Source organism: Podarcis muralis, chromosome 1 (assembly GCF_964188315.1).
Source record: "Podarcis muralis chromosome 1, rPodMur119.hap1.1, whole genome shotgun sequence".
NCBI lineage: Eukaryota > Metazoa > Chordata > Lepidosauria > Squamata > Lacertidae > Podarcis > Podarcis muralis.
Window position 1 is genome coordinate 130,272,048 of NC_135655.1, and position 19,540 is coordinate 130,291,587.

The window sequence follows — 19,540 nt, forward strand, 5'->3', positions numbered from 1 at the left end:
ACAAATATGAGGAAACGCAAGGAGCAGCAGATATGTTAGTGATAGAGCATATACACTTGCAGATTAATGTAAACAAAGAAATGCAGGCCAGAACAGAGGAAAAGCGAATGATGCACCAGGATCAGTAATATCCAGCATTAAACAATTCAGTCTCAGCCTTACCGTATAGCCAATAGGCTGCAATAATAAGTTCTTAAAATAATAACACGCAAATTGATATACACAGAAGTGCACAATCTCCATGCTTTACTAAGAAACCAGTACTGGAGGTTTTGCTGGATCTGGATTAGTTTGGAAAGGATGTTTCATGTGAGGGGTAGAAAAGGGGGGGGGGGTTAAGAGATATTAAGACAGCATCTTAAAAAGCAGAGACATCACCTTGCCAACAAAGGTCCGTATAGTTAAAGCTATGGTTTTCCCAGTAGTGATGTATGGAAGTGAGAGCTGGACCATAAAGAAGGCCGAAGAATTGATGCTTTTGAATTATGGTGCTGGAGGAGACTCTTGAGAGTCCCATGGACTGCAAGAAGATCAAAGCTCTCCATTCTGAAGGAAATCAGCCCTGAGTGCTCACTGGAAGGACAGATCCTGAAGCTGAGGCTCCAGTACTTTGGCCACCTCCTGAGAAGAGAAGACTCCCTGGAAAAGACCCTGATGTTGGGAAAGATGGAGGGCGCAAGGAGAAGGGGATGACAGAGGACGAGATGGTTGGACAGTGTTCTCGAAGCTACTAACATGAGTTTGACCAAACTGCGGGAGGCAGTGGAAGACAGGAGTGCCTGGCGTGCTCTGGTCCATGGGGTCACGAAGAGTCGGACACGACTAAATGACTAAACAACAACAACAAGAGATATTATTTATCTATTCATTTATGAATCACTTCCTGTGAGGCATCTTGAGGTACCTGGTGGGTAAGGCTGCATGCTACTGGCTGGGAGGCAGAGACCGGCTGACAAGCAATTTATGAAAATTCTGGCCAGAGCAGAATTTTTTGCAGACAGCACTTGTACCCTTGCAGCCAATTGTCTCTAGTCAGAGGCTACTTGCTGGTACCTAAAAAGAAATGCAGTGCCACCCAGTTGCAAACCACTGAGTAGAGAAGGACTGCGCCATGACTTACATAGTTGCAGATGTGGACAGGATAACGCACTGCAAAGCTGGAACATGCTTTGAACATACAAAACAGTCGTGCTGATGTGGTTCAGCTGCATTAATGTGTTTAACAGGTGGTTTCTAGAATTCTAGAATGGATGCTTTTGAATTATGGTGCTGGAGGAGACTCTTGAGAGTCCCATGGACTGCAAGAAGATCAAACCTATCCATTCTGAAGGAAATCAGCCCTGAGTGCTCACTGGAAGGACAGATCCTGAAGCTGAGGCTCCAATACTTTGGCCACCTCAGGAGAAGAGAAGGCTCCCTGGAAAAGACCCTGATGTTGGGAAAGAGAAGGGGACGACAGAGGATGAGATGGTTGGACAGTGCCTGGCGTGCTCTGGACCATGGGGTCACGAAGAGTCGGACACGACTAAACGACTAAACAACAACAACATTCTAGAATTCAGGAAGACAGGATTTGGAGCAGGCACCCCCAACCTTCGGCCCTCCAGATGTTTTGGACTACAATTCCCATCATCCCTCCTGTTAGCTAGGGATCATGGGAGTTGTAGGCCAAAACACCTGGAGGGCTGCAGGTTGGGGATGCCCAATTTGGAGGCTTTTTGACTTTGTGATTTTTTTGTTTTGAGAGTCTGAAAGATGGATAATGTGACCTCCTTCGATTTGTAAGGCAGACTAGGTAGTCAGACTATATCTAGCAACAGAGGGCTTTGAAGTTTTTTTGGTTTGTTTTTAAAGCAAGTCTGTGATGATGAGAGTTGTACGGTTGATCATTTTACCTATGTGTGTTTGCGGAATGGCAAGCATGCGGTGTATTACTTCCTGGAAGTTTTGCATAGCAGGGAGTGATAGAAATATATAAAACAAAAAACCTGAAATACAACCGCATTAGCAGAGCTTTGAGTTAATGATTGTACGCTGTAGCGGGGCTTCCTCGTGCGCAAGCACCCTTAGGATTGCACTGCTAAATAGTTTTATTATTATGAATATATATAATAACCTGCAATACAGTCTTGAATGTATGTTTTATATTATCTTGCAATGTAATGTACCGTATTTTTCGCTCTATAAGACTCACCAGACCACAAGACGAACCTAGTTTTTGGAGGAGGAAAACAAGAAAAAAAATATTCTGAATCTCAGAAGCCAGAACAGCAAGAGGGATCGCTGTGCAGTGAAAGCAGCAATCCCTCTTGCTGTTCTGGCTTCTGGGATAGCTGCGCAGCCTGCATTCGCTCCATAAGACGCACACACATTTCCCCCTTACTTTTTAGGAGGGAAAAAGTGAGTCTTATAGAGCAAAAAATACGGTATGTTTTACATTGTAAGAATGCTTTAGTAATGTTTAACAAAGGTGTTTTGCACAATTCTGTACCCTTTTCAGTACAGTATGGGATTTCCTTGCCTTCCGGTCACCATGGTGTGCTGTAGTTTGCTGTTCCATTTATTCAATGCCTGCAGAGAAGAGGGAACACTTAACAGCCAAAGTTGCTCTTTACAAAAATAACGCACTGGGGAAATGAGTACAAATAGCTTCTATAGAAAAGGCCTTAAGGAAGTCTCATTGAAAGCTGTACTGTACAAAGAATGTTATCTCCGTATCTTCACAATGTATTAGGCATACGCCTAACATAGTCAAAGTACAACTAGAGAGCTAAATCAATACATGGTGAGAACTTCGCAGGGGAGGGGTAGGGAAACATTGACTCAGCAAGCAAATATTGTGCCTATATTTTCTGAATGTGGTGGCAACACTGTCCATTGTTACTGTTCTATGCCAATGAGGCACTCCCCCAAATAACTGGGCAGAAATGCACCCCAAACTAACTTACTAAGCCACTAGCTTTGTTCATCATGACTGGCCTCAACAATATATTCAGAGTATGCTAAATGCTTACCATTGTTAAACACAGCCAACTGAAATGTTATAGCAGGGAAGTGTCTCCATGTTGTGGCAGCTCCACATGGGACCATGTTGCATGAAAGGAACTCAGCAGCATGGGAAAGTCTCCAGGCCAGCACCAGCAGGCCACCAGGAATGTGTGCTGTTCTGAAGAGCAGGACTCTCTGTGGAGGGAAGGAGTCTCCTTCCCTCTTTCTCTCTCTCATGGGACAATCCATGCGGAGAGCAGCTTTCAAATCTTAGGTGGAGTCAACACCACAGAGAAGCACTTTCTGTGAACTTTACACATTGATTCCATCGTGTTTGAACTGGCCTGCATTTGACAACTCTTCTCTGAGTTAAGGGGAGGCAAAGTCAAGAGATATGGCGGTTGCTCAAAACTACCCAAGGAATGTCATGGCAGAGCTGAGAGCTTAATCCAAATCACCCTGTCCAGTGAACTAATGTTTTGAGTGCTAGGCTGGCTGTCCCTCATGATATCACCTGAAGGGCCTTGCCTGCCTCCTTCCATCTGGGCAGAGAGGGCTCCGTTTTTGTTTTTTAAATTGCTTTTATTTTTTATCTTTGTCATTTTAAATTGCAATTGATATTAAAGCTGTGTTCTTAGTTTTAGATTTTATGATTTATGTGGAAATAGTTTTCCATTTGGTTGTGTACTTTTTGATGTGTTTCATTTATTGCTTATGACTTTTGTTGCATTGGTAATTATGTAAATCTTGTCATGCTGTAAGCCGCCTTGAGCATCGTTTTAACTATGGAACGGCGGCATACAAATAAAATGGTTATGATGATGTTTAAAATTATGGAAGCTTAAAAAGAAAATGCCCCCAAAAGGTCTGTTCAAGGCCTGCCATTTAATGAGAAACGCACAAGCAAAGAAGAAGAAGAAGAAGAAGAAGAAGAAGAAGAAGAAGAAGAAGAAGAAGAAGAAGGAGGAGGAGGAGGAGGAGGAGGGTAGAAGAATATTAGTAGGTAAAATATAAAGTTTCACAATGTTTGATCATTTTACTGAGCCTGATTTGCTAGCTCACCGATACTTCAAGGCAGCTAACCTTGAGCTGGGCATCTCCAGGAAAAGGCAAGTGGAGTTCAACAAAGAGAGGTTAAGCCTGCATTTACCCTCTTTAATTTTAACGAGGGAGCATTGTGTTTTGTGAGGTTGCAGGTTAGGGTTAATAATTGAAGCTAAAGAGGCGACAAAGCCTACATACCAAGGTGCTGTTGCCACTGGGAAGACAGTGCAGAGTCTGCAAATATCTTGTGACCCCACCCTTGTAAATCAGCACGTTAATCATTATCATCATACTGACGATAAGATTCTTTGTAAGTCAACACAGAGGCTGTAATTTCAACCGTCCGTTCACAATCTGAATTATTTCCGTTAAGTTAGCTTTTATTAAGAAAGGGCTCTCCTGGAAATTCTGGTTGGCTGGTAAATTTCTTTTGACATTCTGGGACTTTCAGATTTGAAAACGTGTGATTTGCTTCCTAAGTAATGCACCAAGTTAAGCAGCCGCAAGCACTGGCGTTTTGCTAAGTCTAGGAAAAAGGAGAAAAATGGATTATGGTAGCAGGCCACACTTTTTCCAGACTGGAACTGGAAATAGCGGCTGTAGGTGGCAGAATAGTGTGGTGTTTATAGAATTTAGCAAAAGAGGAAACAGAAGGACTGGACAGTGTGCAATGCACAGCCAAAGACCGTGGAGGACTCTCCTCCACCAGCGGGCAGTGTCAAGAGTGAAAACATTAAGACACAAAGGTTTAGTTTTAAAAACACCACCAATGTTTTGAGCTATTTCTTCATCCACCACTTTTACAGCATGGTGGTGTAATTTTCTAGATCCATTTCAGTTGGGGTTTAGGCCTGGTTTTGGCACAGAAACTGCCTTGGTCACTTTGTATGACCTGTATAGGGAGAGAAACAGAGGGTATGTTGTCCCTGTTCTCCTTGACCTCTCAGCGGTTTTGGATAACCACAGTATCCTTCTGCAACGCGTCATATAACTGCAACGTGCTATACGTAGATCTGCCTTTGAAGACAGTTCAGAAACTTCTGCTAGTGCAGAAATGGGTGGCACGGTTGCTCCCTAGGGCGAGATGGCCTGAGCATATTATACTGATGCTGGCCTGACTGCACTGGCTACCAATTAGGCCCCAGGCCCAATTCAAAGTGCTGGTTTTGACCTATAAAGCCTTGAATGGCTCAGGACCGCAATACCTCAAGGACCGCCTCTCTTCATATGAACCTACCTGGACCCTGAGATCATCCTTTGAGGCTGTTCTTTGTGTGCCTCCTCCATGAGAGGTCTGGAGGGTGACAACACCTGTTGCTCTCCACTTGTGGGGTGCTCTCCCTAGAGAGGTTCGGCTGGTGCCTTCATTATACTTCTTTTAGGTGCGAGGCAAAAACATTTCCTCTTGATAGACATCCTATGCCCTTTTGTGTTGTGGGGGGGGGGGATATTGGTTTGTTGTTGGTCTTATTTTTACTATGTATTTTGTGATTTTCACGTTGTGATTTTATTTTGTGATCTGCCTGGGGATCTGTAGATGAAGGGCAGCATGCAAATTCAATTAACAATGATGATGATGATGATGATGATGATGATGATGATAATGATGAAGATGAAGATGAAGATAGATAGATAGATAGATAGATAGATAGATAGATAGATAGATGACAAACAAAATGTTGTGTTGAGACAGACAAAATGTTGGGCCTGGATATGGGAAGTTCACCTTCAGTTTTCCACCTGAACCACAACACTGGTTGGAGCAAGTGACTATATAGCACCCTCACTCACTGCACAAAAGAAATGTTGCAAGGATAAAACGAGATAAGGAATGTAAGGCACCTAGCTCGCTCCTATGGGCTAAACCAACCGTAGCTTAAAATATTACGCAAACTGCCAGGCCTCTCACAATTGTGCATTAGAGCAAAGACCTGATTACGCAAGATTGCTTTTCTGGGCTTGTTGCCTTCTCACAATATTTAGTTTACGGTCTTAAAAGGATTAAAGCGACACCAAATGCCAATTAAGAACTGGCCCACCTCGTGGCAGCGCTTTCCTCCTATCTGGCTGGAGGGGAGCCGCACCCTTAGCAGAGGCCTTGGATGAAAAGAAAGCAGGGTTCAGTAGCACCTGGGCTCGCTTCCTTGACTGCTGCCTGCTGCTCGTTTCCACTCCGCAAGGTGCTGCTGCTAGGCCAGAGGCAAGACACCTGGAGCCTGTAGAGCAGAGGTAGCCAATGCAGCGCCCTGCAGAAGCGGCTGAACTACAGTTCCCAGCATCCCTGGCCACTGGCTAGGCTGGTCAGGGCTGATGGGAGTTAAGAGTCCAATATCATCTGGAAGTCATAATGTTGGCTACCTCTGCTGCAGAGGTGGCAGCAGCTGTGCCCACATCGTATTGTAGGCCTACGTAGGAAAATAAAGAAGCGTTTAGTGGGATTGTGTAGCTGGACCAGCTGTTGTGCTCAGCACATGATAAGAGAAATGGCTTTATTTCATTTATTTATTTTCATTAAATCCTATGTGTGACTAACCGCAGTTTCTTTGGTTAAAGATCAGACCTGCTGAGCCATTCTTATTTGCACCCACGGTGCTTTCCAAATCATGAAAAGAATAAATGGCATTACTAGTAGTTTGACAACTTTACCAGAATTACGTTCCTCCTGCTTCACACCTTCCCTTTTGTGCTACACTATTCTGTTCATGGAGCACAGGAGCATTAAAGGCTATTATGGAGTGGATTTGTCTTCGATTGTCCTATAATTACACTGCAACAACCACCACCTGGGGCAAAACACCTGTCCATTCAGCAGCTTTTAAAGCCACCTTGCATATCGCATTCACACAATTCCACTCGCACAAGGAAAACCTAGTTTTCTTGGTGCTAAAATGGAACCAATGTGTGGCGTACAGCTAATACAAGGTTTGTTCAACACAGGTTCACCAGGTGCAAATGCATGGAAAGCAGCATTGCTATTACCTGGGAGTAAGCCCAATTCAACTCAATGTGACTTACTCCTAAGTAAACACGGTTTATCATTTATTAGCAGGACAAGCCTAATCAGGAGCTGGTCGCACTGAGTTAAATGGGGCTTTCTTCAAGGTAAGCGGGTTTAGGACTGCAACCTAAATTCATGTGCATTATGGAGTGCTAGCATCAGGCACCAGACCTGTTGGCAGACCAACTATGAGTTATACAGGTGTCTACAAACATGACATAAAGGCTGGCAACATTAACCCTGCCACGTGAGAATCCCTTGCAGATGACCACAGTGCCTAGATACACTTCTTTTCTAATAGAATCCATTCAAACTGATTTTCTTCCAGGGATATGGTTTCAAGGAACATGAGGCATTTTGCTCAAGGTAAGCAGGTCTAGGGGTGATCAGTGCCTGGATGTGAGACTTCCTGGGAACCACATGTACACTGATTTGGGTCCCATGGATGTTAGACAAATCAAGAATGTCACACTTCCTGAATAAGGATCTGGCTAGGACATCGCTAAGAGCACCTAAAGGGCATAGCTGTCAACGTTTCCCTTTTTTTAAGGGAAATTCCCTTATTCCAAATAGGATTCCTCGCAAGAAAAGGGGAAAGTTGACAGCTATGCTAAAGGGTCCCGATCTTCTTCCAACCTTATCATTTCACCATTTTGACTGAAATGGCATGGCAGTTTTCTCACTTAAGAAGAAAGGAAATTGTGGAAGGGGAAGGAGAGAGTGAGAGAGAGACTTTCTGGGCTGATAATAAGGATCCAGCCAGATTAAAAGCAGAATCCAATTTAACGCACCCGAGCCACAACTGTAATTGAATTACATGATGAAAAGTCTGGGATGCAGAAAGGGAAGAAAATAATGTAAATGTGTATCAGGACAAAGAAATCTGTCAGAGTAGCAGCTAAATAAATGCGTGCAGTATGACTCTTGCAAGCCTCCACCCCCTTAATGACAACTCCCCATCCCTCCCAAGGAAAGTTTGATAAGCTACTGATCGCTTCTTGAAAGTCCGCTATCAATACTTGGCGCTAAGCAGCTTGCAAACTATGGTTTTCCCAGTAGTGATGTATGGAAGTGAGAGCTGGACCATGAAGAAGGCTGATCGCCGAAGAATTGATGCTTTTGAATTATGGTGCTGGAGGAGACTCTTGAGAGTCCCATGGACTGCAAGAAGATCAAACCTATCCATTCTGAAGGAAATCAGCCCTGAGTGCTCACTGGAAGGACAGATCCTGAAGCTGAGGCTCCAATACTTTGGCCACCTCATGAGAAGAGAAGACTCCCCGGAAAAGACCCTGATGTTGGGAAAGATGGAGGGCACAAGGAGAAGGGGACGACAGGGGACGAGATGGTGGGACAGTGTTCTTGAAGCTACCAGCATGAGTTTGACCAAACTGCGGGAGGCAGTGGAAGACAGAAGTGCCTGGCGTGCTCTGGTCCATGGGGTCACAAAGAGTCGGACACGACTAAACGACAACAACTTGCAAGGCATTGATTACGAAACTGGCAACTGGGGAGACTGACACCCCAAGTTTAGGCCACTTGCTCTTCTGCAGTTTGATTATCTGAAGAACGAGGCACTTACAAAAAGCTTCACGAAGACCTCTGCTCTCTGGCTTTTCCCTTGAACCGGTTTGCTTGTTCCTATCTCACAACTCCAGGACGCAGGTGGCGCTGTGGGTAAAAGCCTCAGCGCCTAGGGCTTGCCGATCGAAAGGTCGGAGGTTCGAATCCCTGCGGCGGGGTGCGCTCCCGTCGTTCGGTCCCAGCGCCTGCCAACCTAGCAGTTCGAAAGCACCCCCGGGTGCAAGTAGATAAATAGGGACCGCTTACTAGCGGGAAGGTAAACGGCGTTTCCGTGTGCGGCTCTGGCTCGCCAGAGCAGCGATGTCACGCTGGCCACGTGACCTGGAAGCGTCTCCGGACAGCGCTGGCCCCCGGCCTCTTAAGTGAGATGGGCGCACAACCCTAGAGTCTGGCAAGACTGGCCCGTATGGGCAGGGGTACCTTTACCTTTTATCTCACAACTCCGCCAGCAGACAAGTCACTTCCGCGATACAGGCGCTCAACAGCTTTTAATGATTATTCAGCATTTTATGTAATGCTTTTGGAACATTCAAAATCAGTTCACACACATGAAATCTTTACAATAGCAATGTAAGCTAGACTAGTATTTTAAATCTCTAATTTACAGGTGGTGTTCTGAGCCTGACAGAAGCATGGCCCATTTAAAGTCATTTATGGAATTCATAGATTAAGTCAGATTTAAACTGGGGTCTTCTTGGCTCACAAATAACCCCTTAACCACTTATATCGGCTCTCATTCATGAGCTTCTAACAAATGTACGAGCTCCTTTGCCCTGTATCTTTACATCCATGTAGGCTTTATTCCGGTTAAGGACATAAAAGGTATCAGCTCATCTGCCATTAACTGCATTAATGGCAATAAATCATCATCACTGATATTCTGGTTATAGATAAGAAGAGAAGAGTTTGGATTTGATATCCCGCTTTATCACTACCCGAAGGAGTCTCAAAGCGGCTAACAACCTCCTTTCCCTTCCTCCCCCACAACAAACACTCTGAGATGAGTGAGGCTGAGAGACTTCAGAGAAGTGTGACTGGCCCAAGGTCACCCAGCAGCTGCATGTGGAGGAGCAGGGAATCGAACCCGGTTCACCAGATTACGAGTCCACCGCTCTTAACCACTACACCACACTGGCTCTTAAGCAATCTATGTTTAAGGCATTTCTCTGAGTTACCATTTAGGAAAGCTTCTTGGTCTGGAAAGGCTCACCAAGACATAGCTTGACAAAATCTGTATTCACAGTATGTATAAGGCCCAGCTTCTGGAGAAACTAAATTCAATTACCTGCTGTAGGTCTGCCAAGGAGTACAGGTGGATCTGCTGAAGAAGATACTCTCTAGGGAAAATTCTTGGTGAAAAACAAGAATAAAAAGTGAGTATTTGTATAATTTTCAGAGTACAAAATCTCATACAGAAACTTCTTATAAGATGATATTAAAAACACTGAATTCTTCAACCTCCACGAGAAAAAAACACCCTTCCACCATCAACCCAATTTTTAAAAACATGATTTAGAGAATCTGCATTACTTTCACTGACCACAGCATTTCCTGCAGGCCTACCATTTCCTTCTCACAAAGGAAGGTCTTCTTTAAAACTGGCTGGCACACGGTATGATCACAGGCCACAGGATGAAGACTGCAGAGGAAAAACATGCCTCTACAGATGGTTCCAGCTGCATCTTCCTAGAACCCCGTCATTTCCATTTTATCCCAAAGTTTGGAGAAAGACTGGCACAAAATCTGAACCATCCTGGAGACTGGTTGTTGTTGTTTTTTAGTGCTGAATATTAAAGATTTTTACCCATTCACAAAATTCCACACAGCTTTAAACTAAAAACCAAATGACCTCATTTTAAATTGAGAAGTAACAGTGGCATCTTAACAGATCTGTCGTTTTGTATATGCCCACATACAGGGCTTTCTTTCCGAGCCGGAACTCAGTTCCAGCACCTCTCAGGTGGGCACCATTGCCATTATAAGAGAATGCGGGGGGGGGGGCATTCATGGTGAGTTTGGGCACCTCTTTTTCTAGAAAAATAGCACTGTGCCACATGTCTGTTGGTTTTGCCTCCTTTTTCTCTGAACAGTTTCTTGACAGGACATGGTTCTCTAACAACGTTAATAACATTCAAATGACAAATATTAAATTTTTGTTAGGGACATACGATTCACTTTATGATTGTAAACTGCTACAATTAATAATAATAATAATAATAATAATTATTATTATTATTTATTATTTATACCCCGCCCATCTGGCTGGGTTTCCCCAGCCACTCAGGCATAGAAGTTCATCCTAGGTTTTTACCACTGCAAAAATATGTACAATGTACTTCTTGATGAAGAAAAACATTCCAGACCGGTATTCAAAAGTAATTATGTCTAAATCTATCAATCATACAGTGGTGCCTCGCAAGACGAAATTAATTCGTTCCGCGAGTTTTGTCGTCTTGCGATTTTTTTCGTCTTGCGAAGCACGGTGTCGGGAAAGTTTTGGAAAAGCTTCAAAAATCACCAAAGTCTTTAAAAACCTCAAAAAAGGCTACCACACCGCGTTCTATGAGTTGCTCCTCGAAGTCAAGTCGCAACTGTATTAACGGTGTTAAGAAAAAGGAAACAAACTTGCAAGACGTTTCCGTCTTGCAAATCAAGCCCATAGGGAAAATCGTCTTGCGAAGCAGCTCAAAAAACAAAAAACCCTTTCATCTAGCGAGTTTTTTGTCTTGAGAGGCATTCGTCTTGCGAGGTACCACTGTACCTAGGAAAGAAGAGTTGGAAATATCGTTCAAATATAACCAACACACACACACACACACACACACACACACACACACACACGGATGTTTGGGGCAAATATGCTATGAAAGCAGCTTCTCAAAGTGACATTGGCAGAGACGTCAAAAGATATCCCACCTTTTTGGTTCCATAAGAAAGCACTCTATCAGGGATGAAACGCAACAAACACATATTGGAAGCAACAAAGCACATGACCAGTAAGTGAGAAACCGTAAGAAAAGCACACTTATTCCCATTGCCATGGAAACTGGGACAGGGAAGGAGCCTTAAAAATAAGGTCTGCCCAATTTTGTTGACTTTTTATTTTAAACAAAACTCCTATTACTGCAGAAACAGGTCTTGTTCATTTGCAATGGAAGGAAGCAGCAGAATAGCCAAAGCCCACTTCTGATGACAGCACTCCAAGTGCATTAAGAAGCTCTCCTCGTCAAAATCAAAGAGAGCAGAAGGCACTCAGTGGCACTAAGATCATGTGCCTAATGGATGGAACCAGTTGCATCCAGGGTCTGAGTGCTTTAAAGGCAACCTTATGAACATCTGCACAGTCAGATGGAGGTCAATTCAGCCAGGACATCTAGTTCAGCGCAATATTTTCTTTGAAGAAGCACCAGCAAACATTGTCATTTATTCACATTGAGAAATCAGTTTAGATCTTGGGGGGGGGGGGGGACTGCATTGCAAAATAGTTTGGTTTAGAAGAAGAACTAGCACGCTTAAACGAATGTTCCTCCTTTGCTGCAACTTTGGCACAGATTTTTTGAAACGCTTTGAGAAGTATAAAAGAAGACTGAAACAAAAATCACCGCAGCAGGGAGCCAGCAGAGGTTGTGCCTCTGGGTTCCTTTGGGAGGAAAGGCAGGATATAAATTCAATAAATACATAACAATAATAAAAAGGTGCAGATGGGCACGGCAATCCTTTACTCAGACATAAGCCCCACTGAGTTCAATACGACTTACTCACAGTGTGTATATAACTGCAGCCTAAAGGTGAAACGTCAGTGGGATGCAATATTCTCAGCAACAACAATGGAAGGCAACACCAATACATTCAGAACAACAATAAAAATGGTGCAAGCCAAAGCTGTTTCAATCATTCCAAGACTTCAGGGTTAAGGACGTTGGTTTGTTTACTTAGGGCAGGTGTGGAGAACCTGAAGACCACATTACAGCTGTTGGAAAGGGGTGTGTGCCCAAACCTACAACCACACAACCTTTAAACACACAGAGAGCTTTTCCCTTCTCAGAAGGAGGTTTGGTGATGGGGATGTGTACTCTGAATTCCAGACACATCCCATCGCAATCTGTCCGCTGGTGTGGACAGAAAATAGTTCAATCAAACAAAAAGAAATAGAGTATTTTTTGCTCTATGACTCACTTTTTCCCTCCTAAAAAGTAAGGGGAAATGTGTGTGCGTCTTATGGAGCGAATGCAGGCTGCGCAGTTATCCCAGAAGCCAGAACAGCAAGAGGGATTGCTGCTTTCACTGCAGAGTGATCCCTCTTGCTGTTCTGGCTTCTGAGATTTAGAATATTTTTTTCTTGTTTTCCTCCTCCAAAAACTAGGTGCGTCTTGTGGTCTGGTGCGTCTTATAGAGTGAAAAATATGGTAAATAAAAGCTTAATGATTGCATGGAATGGGCACTGTAGTTTTGCAAGCCACCAAAAAGGGAAAAGAAGGCGGCTTCCGTCTGGAAGCAACCTGAACCTTACTTTTAAGATGGAATGGTGGGAATTCCTTTTTTTTAAAAAAAAAAAAAAGGGGGGGGGGGAGGAAGAAAAGGTGAAGCCTCTTCTGGGTGAACAACTTAAGAAGGTACAGAAATAGAAATGTAGGCTTTTGCCTGTTGGTTCAGGGTGGGATTAGAAACATTACATCTAAGTGAGGAACTCGGGCACCGTGGGCAGTTTTTCGTGTGTTTCCATTTCTTTTTCACTGGCAATTAGTTTGAAGCATAACCATTGTGCAAGATCGAACCAGACATTTCATCCATCCTTGGCTCTCAGCCTTATCAGGGATGTATCTGCACAAACAAAAGGTTATCTGGGACTTTTTGACTGTAAACAGAACCCAAGATAAGGCTTTGTTTTCTGCATTTAGGGCGAAGTTGCAGGGTTTGTAGCTATGTCCCTTTGTTAAGAATAAACACTGTCCAAAGGCATTTAAGAGATGATTTGTCATCAGCTCAGAGTAATTTTTCTGCACTGAATTAAGCACTCTGACAGCTAGGCTAAAACAACTGCAAACAGACCTGCCTAAGACCTATGCGAAAAGCCAAAGTACAAAAGTGATAAGCGCAGAGTAAATTCTGAAGTTCACAGTCTGCAGCTCAATGAAATCGAGGCAGGTGGGCATAAATCAAGGAACTGTTCTTATGAGGATATATAAGAAAAGGATTCAAATACCTTGGTTCTCAAATATTATCTGTTCCAGAAGTCCGTTTGACTCCCGAAACTATTTGAAAACCAAAGTGCAGCTTCCGATTGGCTGCAGGAGCTTCTCGCACTCAAGTGGAAGCCGTGTCGGACATTTGGCTTCCAAAAAATGTTCGAAAACTGGAACACTTACTTCTAGGTTTTCGGTGTACGGGAGCCAAAGTGTATGAGTACCAAGGCGTTCGAGAACCAAGGTACGACTGTACTACTGTATGCAAAAAACAGTTTGATCAAGTGCCATTCTCTTTCAGAACAAATAGTGCTGCTCTTGATCTACCCACTTTTAGAAGTTTATGTCCAGAGTAGATTTAAGCCCAGATCCTTTAAAAAAATCTGTCTGACTGTTCAGTCCTATAGACTCGATTGTCCTGCAGCAGTGCAAACTGATTTTGTTTCAATGCTGGACAACTAAAACAGAGCCGCCCAGCTGCTTCCCCCGCCCCCTTGCCAGACAAACAACTTTAGAGTGAAAAAGAAGCACCAGGCTGTGCCGATGAATTGCATCCTAAGATGACCAAAAGGCTCTTAAGATGTGGCTGCTGGAAGCCCCTTCCCCACCTCTTCTGTGCAGCTTACTTCTTCTTGCTTTTTAAAAAAGATTACTGTATTAAACATTTTGGCAAAAAAAGCAAATAATCTAAAGAAGAGGTCTGCACAAAAATGAAATGTCAATGTCAACAAAGTGAATCCAGAAAGCAAAGTAGTTATAACACAGAACTGCTTAATCATCACCATCACCATCATATTTATATGCCACCCATCTGAATGGCTTGCCCCAGCCACTCTGGGCAGCTTCCAAAAAAATATAAAAACACAATAAAAACATAAAAAAAGTTCCCTACGCCCGGCTGCCTTCAGATGTCTCCTAAAAGTCATACACTTGCTTATCTGTTTGATATCTGGTGGGAAGGCACACACCACTACCAAGAAGGAACCTGGAACCCCACTTTTTGCGGTGATGAAATTGCCAGAAGGCCCTCAGAGCGATATGTTAAGTGAAGGTGAAGTAGAAACCTAAGCAGACTTGGCTAATAAGATTTATACTGAGCTAGTTTATTTTGTTCTGAGTTGGCTCCATCATTTATTTATTTTTAATACTGCAGTACTGTTTTGCATTTTGAATATTTGCAATTCAGAATATAATTGGTTGTTCAGAAACATCTTTTAGTGATCTTGTTTCTTTATATCTGAAAAATGAAGTACTGGGCAGGAAGTATTTAAAAGGCTAACCTTTCATCTACTTTGCCACAGAGGCAGTTGCTGTTTCTGCAGGTGTACTTTACAAGATTGCTGCAAGCTTTTCCTAAAGTGATAAATATATGCTGGACATAGGTAGAGCCAATTTTTCAAGCAATGCTTCTGCAAGTGAAAACAATTTTGAATCTCAGTGGGATTTTTTAAAAAGGCAATCTCTTATGAAAGAAAAGGGGCATTTGTCATTTTCTAATATCCAGTGTTTTCTAATATCTCTTCTAAAATATGATCAATGCCATTATCTCCTTTGTCATGCAGCAATTTTAGCAATCTTATAAGAAATTCTACATGCCATTTAAAGCTGGTTTTTGGAAAGCTGTGTTACGTCAGTCCTGCAACAAATACAGCATTTCTAGAGTCCCATGATTTTAATGTCACCTATTCTTTCAAAATCTGCAGTTTTGTAAATTTGGGGCGACAGATTTCCAGGAGCTGCTCCTGTGGAGAGTATGAACTTGAAAATACCTTATGCCAATTTTCAACATGGACAGACCTGCAAGTTTGTGAAATCCCAGATTCTAAGTGGTCCTTTTAGGAAAGCCAGTCAACTTGCCTATATATGGTGCTTGTGTACCATAAAATAAATTCACCTATGATGTTATTACCAATCCATGTAACATGTTTGTACATGCATGCAGGGCAGGACATACTTGTGAGTGGAATGTTGTTGTGTGGAAAAAGTCCTGTGGGTGAGATGGAGAGACTTGAAGGCCAAGGATGGTTTGGGAGGACCTGGCAAATTGCTCTGGCTGAGATTGCAGATGACCTAGTTTTGACATTACAGGAGCCGGAATCTAGTACGAAAAGAGTATTACAACTGATTCAAAACTTTGGTCGAGTGGCGGGATTTAAATTAAATAAGCAAAAAACTAAGGTTTTGGGGAAAAATTTGACAGATACTGAGTTGGAACGGTTTCAGAAAGAGACAGAATTAACTGTGGTTAAAAAAGTCAAATACCTAGGGGTGAACATAACAGCAAAAAATCTGAGTTTATTTAAAGATAATTATGAAAAATGTTGGTCAGAAATTAAGAGAGACTTGGATAGTTGGTCAAGATTAAAACTTTCCTTGTTAGGCCGGATAGCTGCCATCAAAATGAATGTATTGCCAAAAATGTTATTTTTGTTTCAGACACTACAGATTGTAGACAAGACAGAATGTTTTCGGAAGTGGCAGAAAGATATTTCAAAATTTGTCTGGCAGGGCAAAAAGCCCAGAATCAAATTTAAAATATTAACAGATGCGAAAGAAAGAGGGGGCTTTGCCCTGCCAGACTTAAAGTTGTACTATGAAGCTGCAGCTTTCTGCTGGTTGAAAGATTGGATACTCCTTGAAGATACGGATGTATTGGATTTGGAAGGTTTTAATAATGCATTTGGATGGCATGCATATTTATGGTATGATAAGGTTAAGATAAACAAGGCTTTTAAGAACCATATTGTCAGAAAATCAGTTTTTAATGTCTGGACAAAATATAAAGACTTATTGGAGAATAAAACTCCGAGGTGGTTGTCACCCCTGGAGGCTAAGGCCCGAAAAAGAGCCAATATGGAGGCCAATTGGCCAAAATATTGGGAGATATTAGAAAGAGATGGTGACAATTGGAAATTGCAGAGTTTAGAGAAAATGAGAGATAAAGTGCGAGACTGGTTACACTATGCTCAGATTAAAGAAGTGTTTAAAAATGATAAAAAGGTAGGATTCCAGGTGGAGAAGTCAAAGTTGGAAACTGAACTGTTAGAACCTAAGACTAAAGTACTTTCAAAGATGTATAATTTGCTGCTGAAATGGAACACACAAGACGAAATGGTTAAATCGGCAATGATAAAATGGGCTCAGGATATTGGGCATAATATTATGTTTGAAGATTGGGAAAGGTTGTGGACCTCTGGGCTGAACTTCACTGCATGTAATGCTTTGAAGGAAAATGTAATGAAAATGATATACAGATGGTACATGACCCCAGTCAAATTGGCTAAAATATACCATTCGTCGGATAATAAATGTTGGAAATGTAAGGAAAATGAAGGAACATTTTTTCACCTCTGGTGGTCTTGTCCTAGAGTGAAGGCCTTCTGGGAGATGATATACAATGAGTTAAAAAAGGTGTTTAAGTACACCTTTACTAAGCAACCAGAGGCCTTCCTCTTGGGCATTGTCGGCCAGAGTGTGTTAAAAAAAGACAGAACATTTTTTATGTATGCAACAGCGGCAGCAAGGATACTGATTGCTAAGAATTGGAAGACTCAAAATCTACCCACTCTGGAAGAATGGCAGATGCAGCTGATGGACTATATGCAACTAGCTGAGATGACCGGCAGAATTCGAGACCTGGGAGAAGAAAGGACGGAAGAAGACTGGAAGAAATTTAAGATTTATTTACAAAAGTATTGTAATTTGGTTGAATGTTGACCGGGATGTCAGAATAGAAATGATTGTCTACCACTAAATTAGATTTAAGATTAAATTATATGTCAATGAACAAAATTAAGATTATGGATAAAATGATAATTTGTTTGGAAACAATTGTATAATGATGTAAGTGTCTGCGGGAGGCGTGGGGGAGTCCAAAGCAATAATGGAAAGATGCTAAACAATCAATGTTGTTTTTGTAATATGCTTTTGTATTGAAAAAACTTTAATAAATATATATTAAAAAAAAAACAAAAAACAAATTGCTCTGGCTGAGAAACCAACTCACCATAGCAAATCAATTACATACATACATAATTTTATCTGTATCCGCTTTTCCACAGTGCAAACCGTGCCACAGGTGGCTTTCAGCATTCTACATAGCCAAAGTAGTCATAAACAATTTAAACATTTTAAAAATACACAATTAAACTGAACATATTCCACATAAATCACAATAGCTAAAATAAAATTACAAAACCCCAAAAAACCCTCCTGTTTAGGGAAGTTTTCAATGTATGATATTTTATTGTGTTTTTAAGATTCTGTTAGGAGCTGCCCAGAGTGGCTGGGGAAACCCAGCCAGGTGGGCAGGGTATAAATATATTCTTATTCTTATTATATTAAAAGCAAATACCACTTCAGCCTCACGTTCCTTATTTTGACCAGATACACATACTTGATTTGTGGTATTAATTGTGTTGTAATCTTCCATATTTCACCATCTATCTCCCTCTTAACCACTGGTCAATAACACAAATCTTGGTTGATGGGTTGTTGTTTTTCTGCTTATTACAACTTTTGCTATAAAAGCGAAATGAAAACGTTTTGAAAAACCATCTGTGATTGCATTATCAAGTAGGAAATTAAAAGGGAATCTTAAATATGAACTCTTTTGGAGCTACTACGAGAGAGACCACTTCTGGTGGTGGTTCCATGTTGCCATGACGTGAAGGAGAATCACATAGCTCTGCTGTTACTGCTGGCTAACACTTCCACTTTGCTCCTACCGAGGCCACCGCAATGTTGTGCCACTTTTCCTGAAGGAACTATTGAGAGAAAAGGCCCACCGAGGGCCAAAGGGCCCCCAGAAATGGCACATTGCTTCTAGATAGCTCTATTGTACTGGATACAGCTAAGCGAGAAACCACCAGTCCATCAGAGCTGACAAGCGCCATGGCCTCTCTAGGGTCAGATGTTATGGACTGTGACAATGCAGCAGGATGCACTCAAACTCAAGCTATTCACTTTTTTTTTTTTGCAAAGCACTTCTGTTTCTGTACAGTGGTACCTCGGGTTAAGTACTTAATTCGTTCCAGAAGTCCGTACTTAACCTGAAACTGTTCTTAACCTGAAGCACCACTTTAGCCTCCTGCTGCTGCCGCGCTGTAAGAGCACAATTTCTGTTCTCATCCTGAAGCAAAGTTCTTAACCTGAAGCACTATTTCTGGGTTAGCGGAGTCTGTAACCTGAAGCGTATGTAACCTGAGGTACCACTGTAATAATCTTAGCCTTTATTTAAATAGCCGATGCAACAAGCACCCGGGAATCATCAAGAAAAGTGATCTGATAAATCACCGTAAATACTACTTTGTTCAAAGGGAACACAGAGAACTCCAAGACTTCTTTTCGTTCTCCAACATGTTAGGCTATAGTTGCTTCGGAAATAAACTGCAACTCCACCACACAGATTTGGCAGCCATTTCCCCACACTTTCTGTTGTGAACTGCCCTGGGATTTTTGGATGAAGGGTGGTATACAAATCAAATAAAAAAATATTATTATTATTATTATTAGAAATACCCTTGTGTGTTTTAACACACAAGCATGGATAGTAATGAAAACCAGTAGAAAAACAGGAGCAGACTCTTCTCTTTCCCTCAGAAGAACGGCTATCCATGCTGTAAAAGCAACAGGGTGCCATCGTGATTAATCAGTCCGCTCTTAGTTCTCTCTGGACGGCCCTATTAACAGTTTTGTTTCAGCTTGTTTATACCACACTGACAGGACTTCAAGATGGTGTTCT

The 19,540-nt window shown here is 42.2% G+C and overlaps 1 protein-coding gene across 3 annotated transcripts in view; it reads right to left on the reverse strand.

The window, feature by feature from the left end:
* Positions 1 to 19,540, reverse strand: part of PLEKHM3 (pleckstrin homology domain containing M3) — a 95,360-nt gene that overhangs the window by 17,850 nt on the left and 57,970 nt on the right. For all 3 annotated transcript variants that reach the window (XM_077918415.1, XM_077918425.1, XM_077918417.1), the window contains one exon: positions 9,900 to 9,963. In XM_077918415.1, coding sequence (XP_077774541.1) covers positions 9,900 to 9,963 — 64 coding nt within the window. The remainder of the gene's footprint in view (positions 1 to 9,899; positions 9,964 to 19,540) is intronic.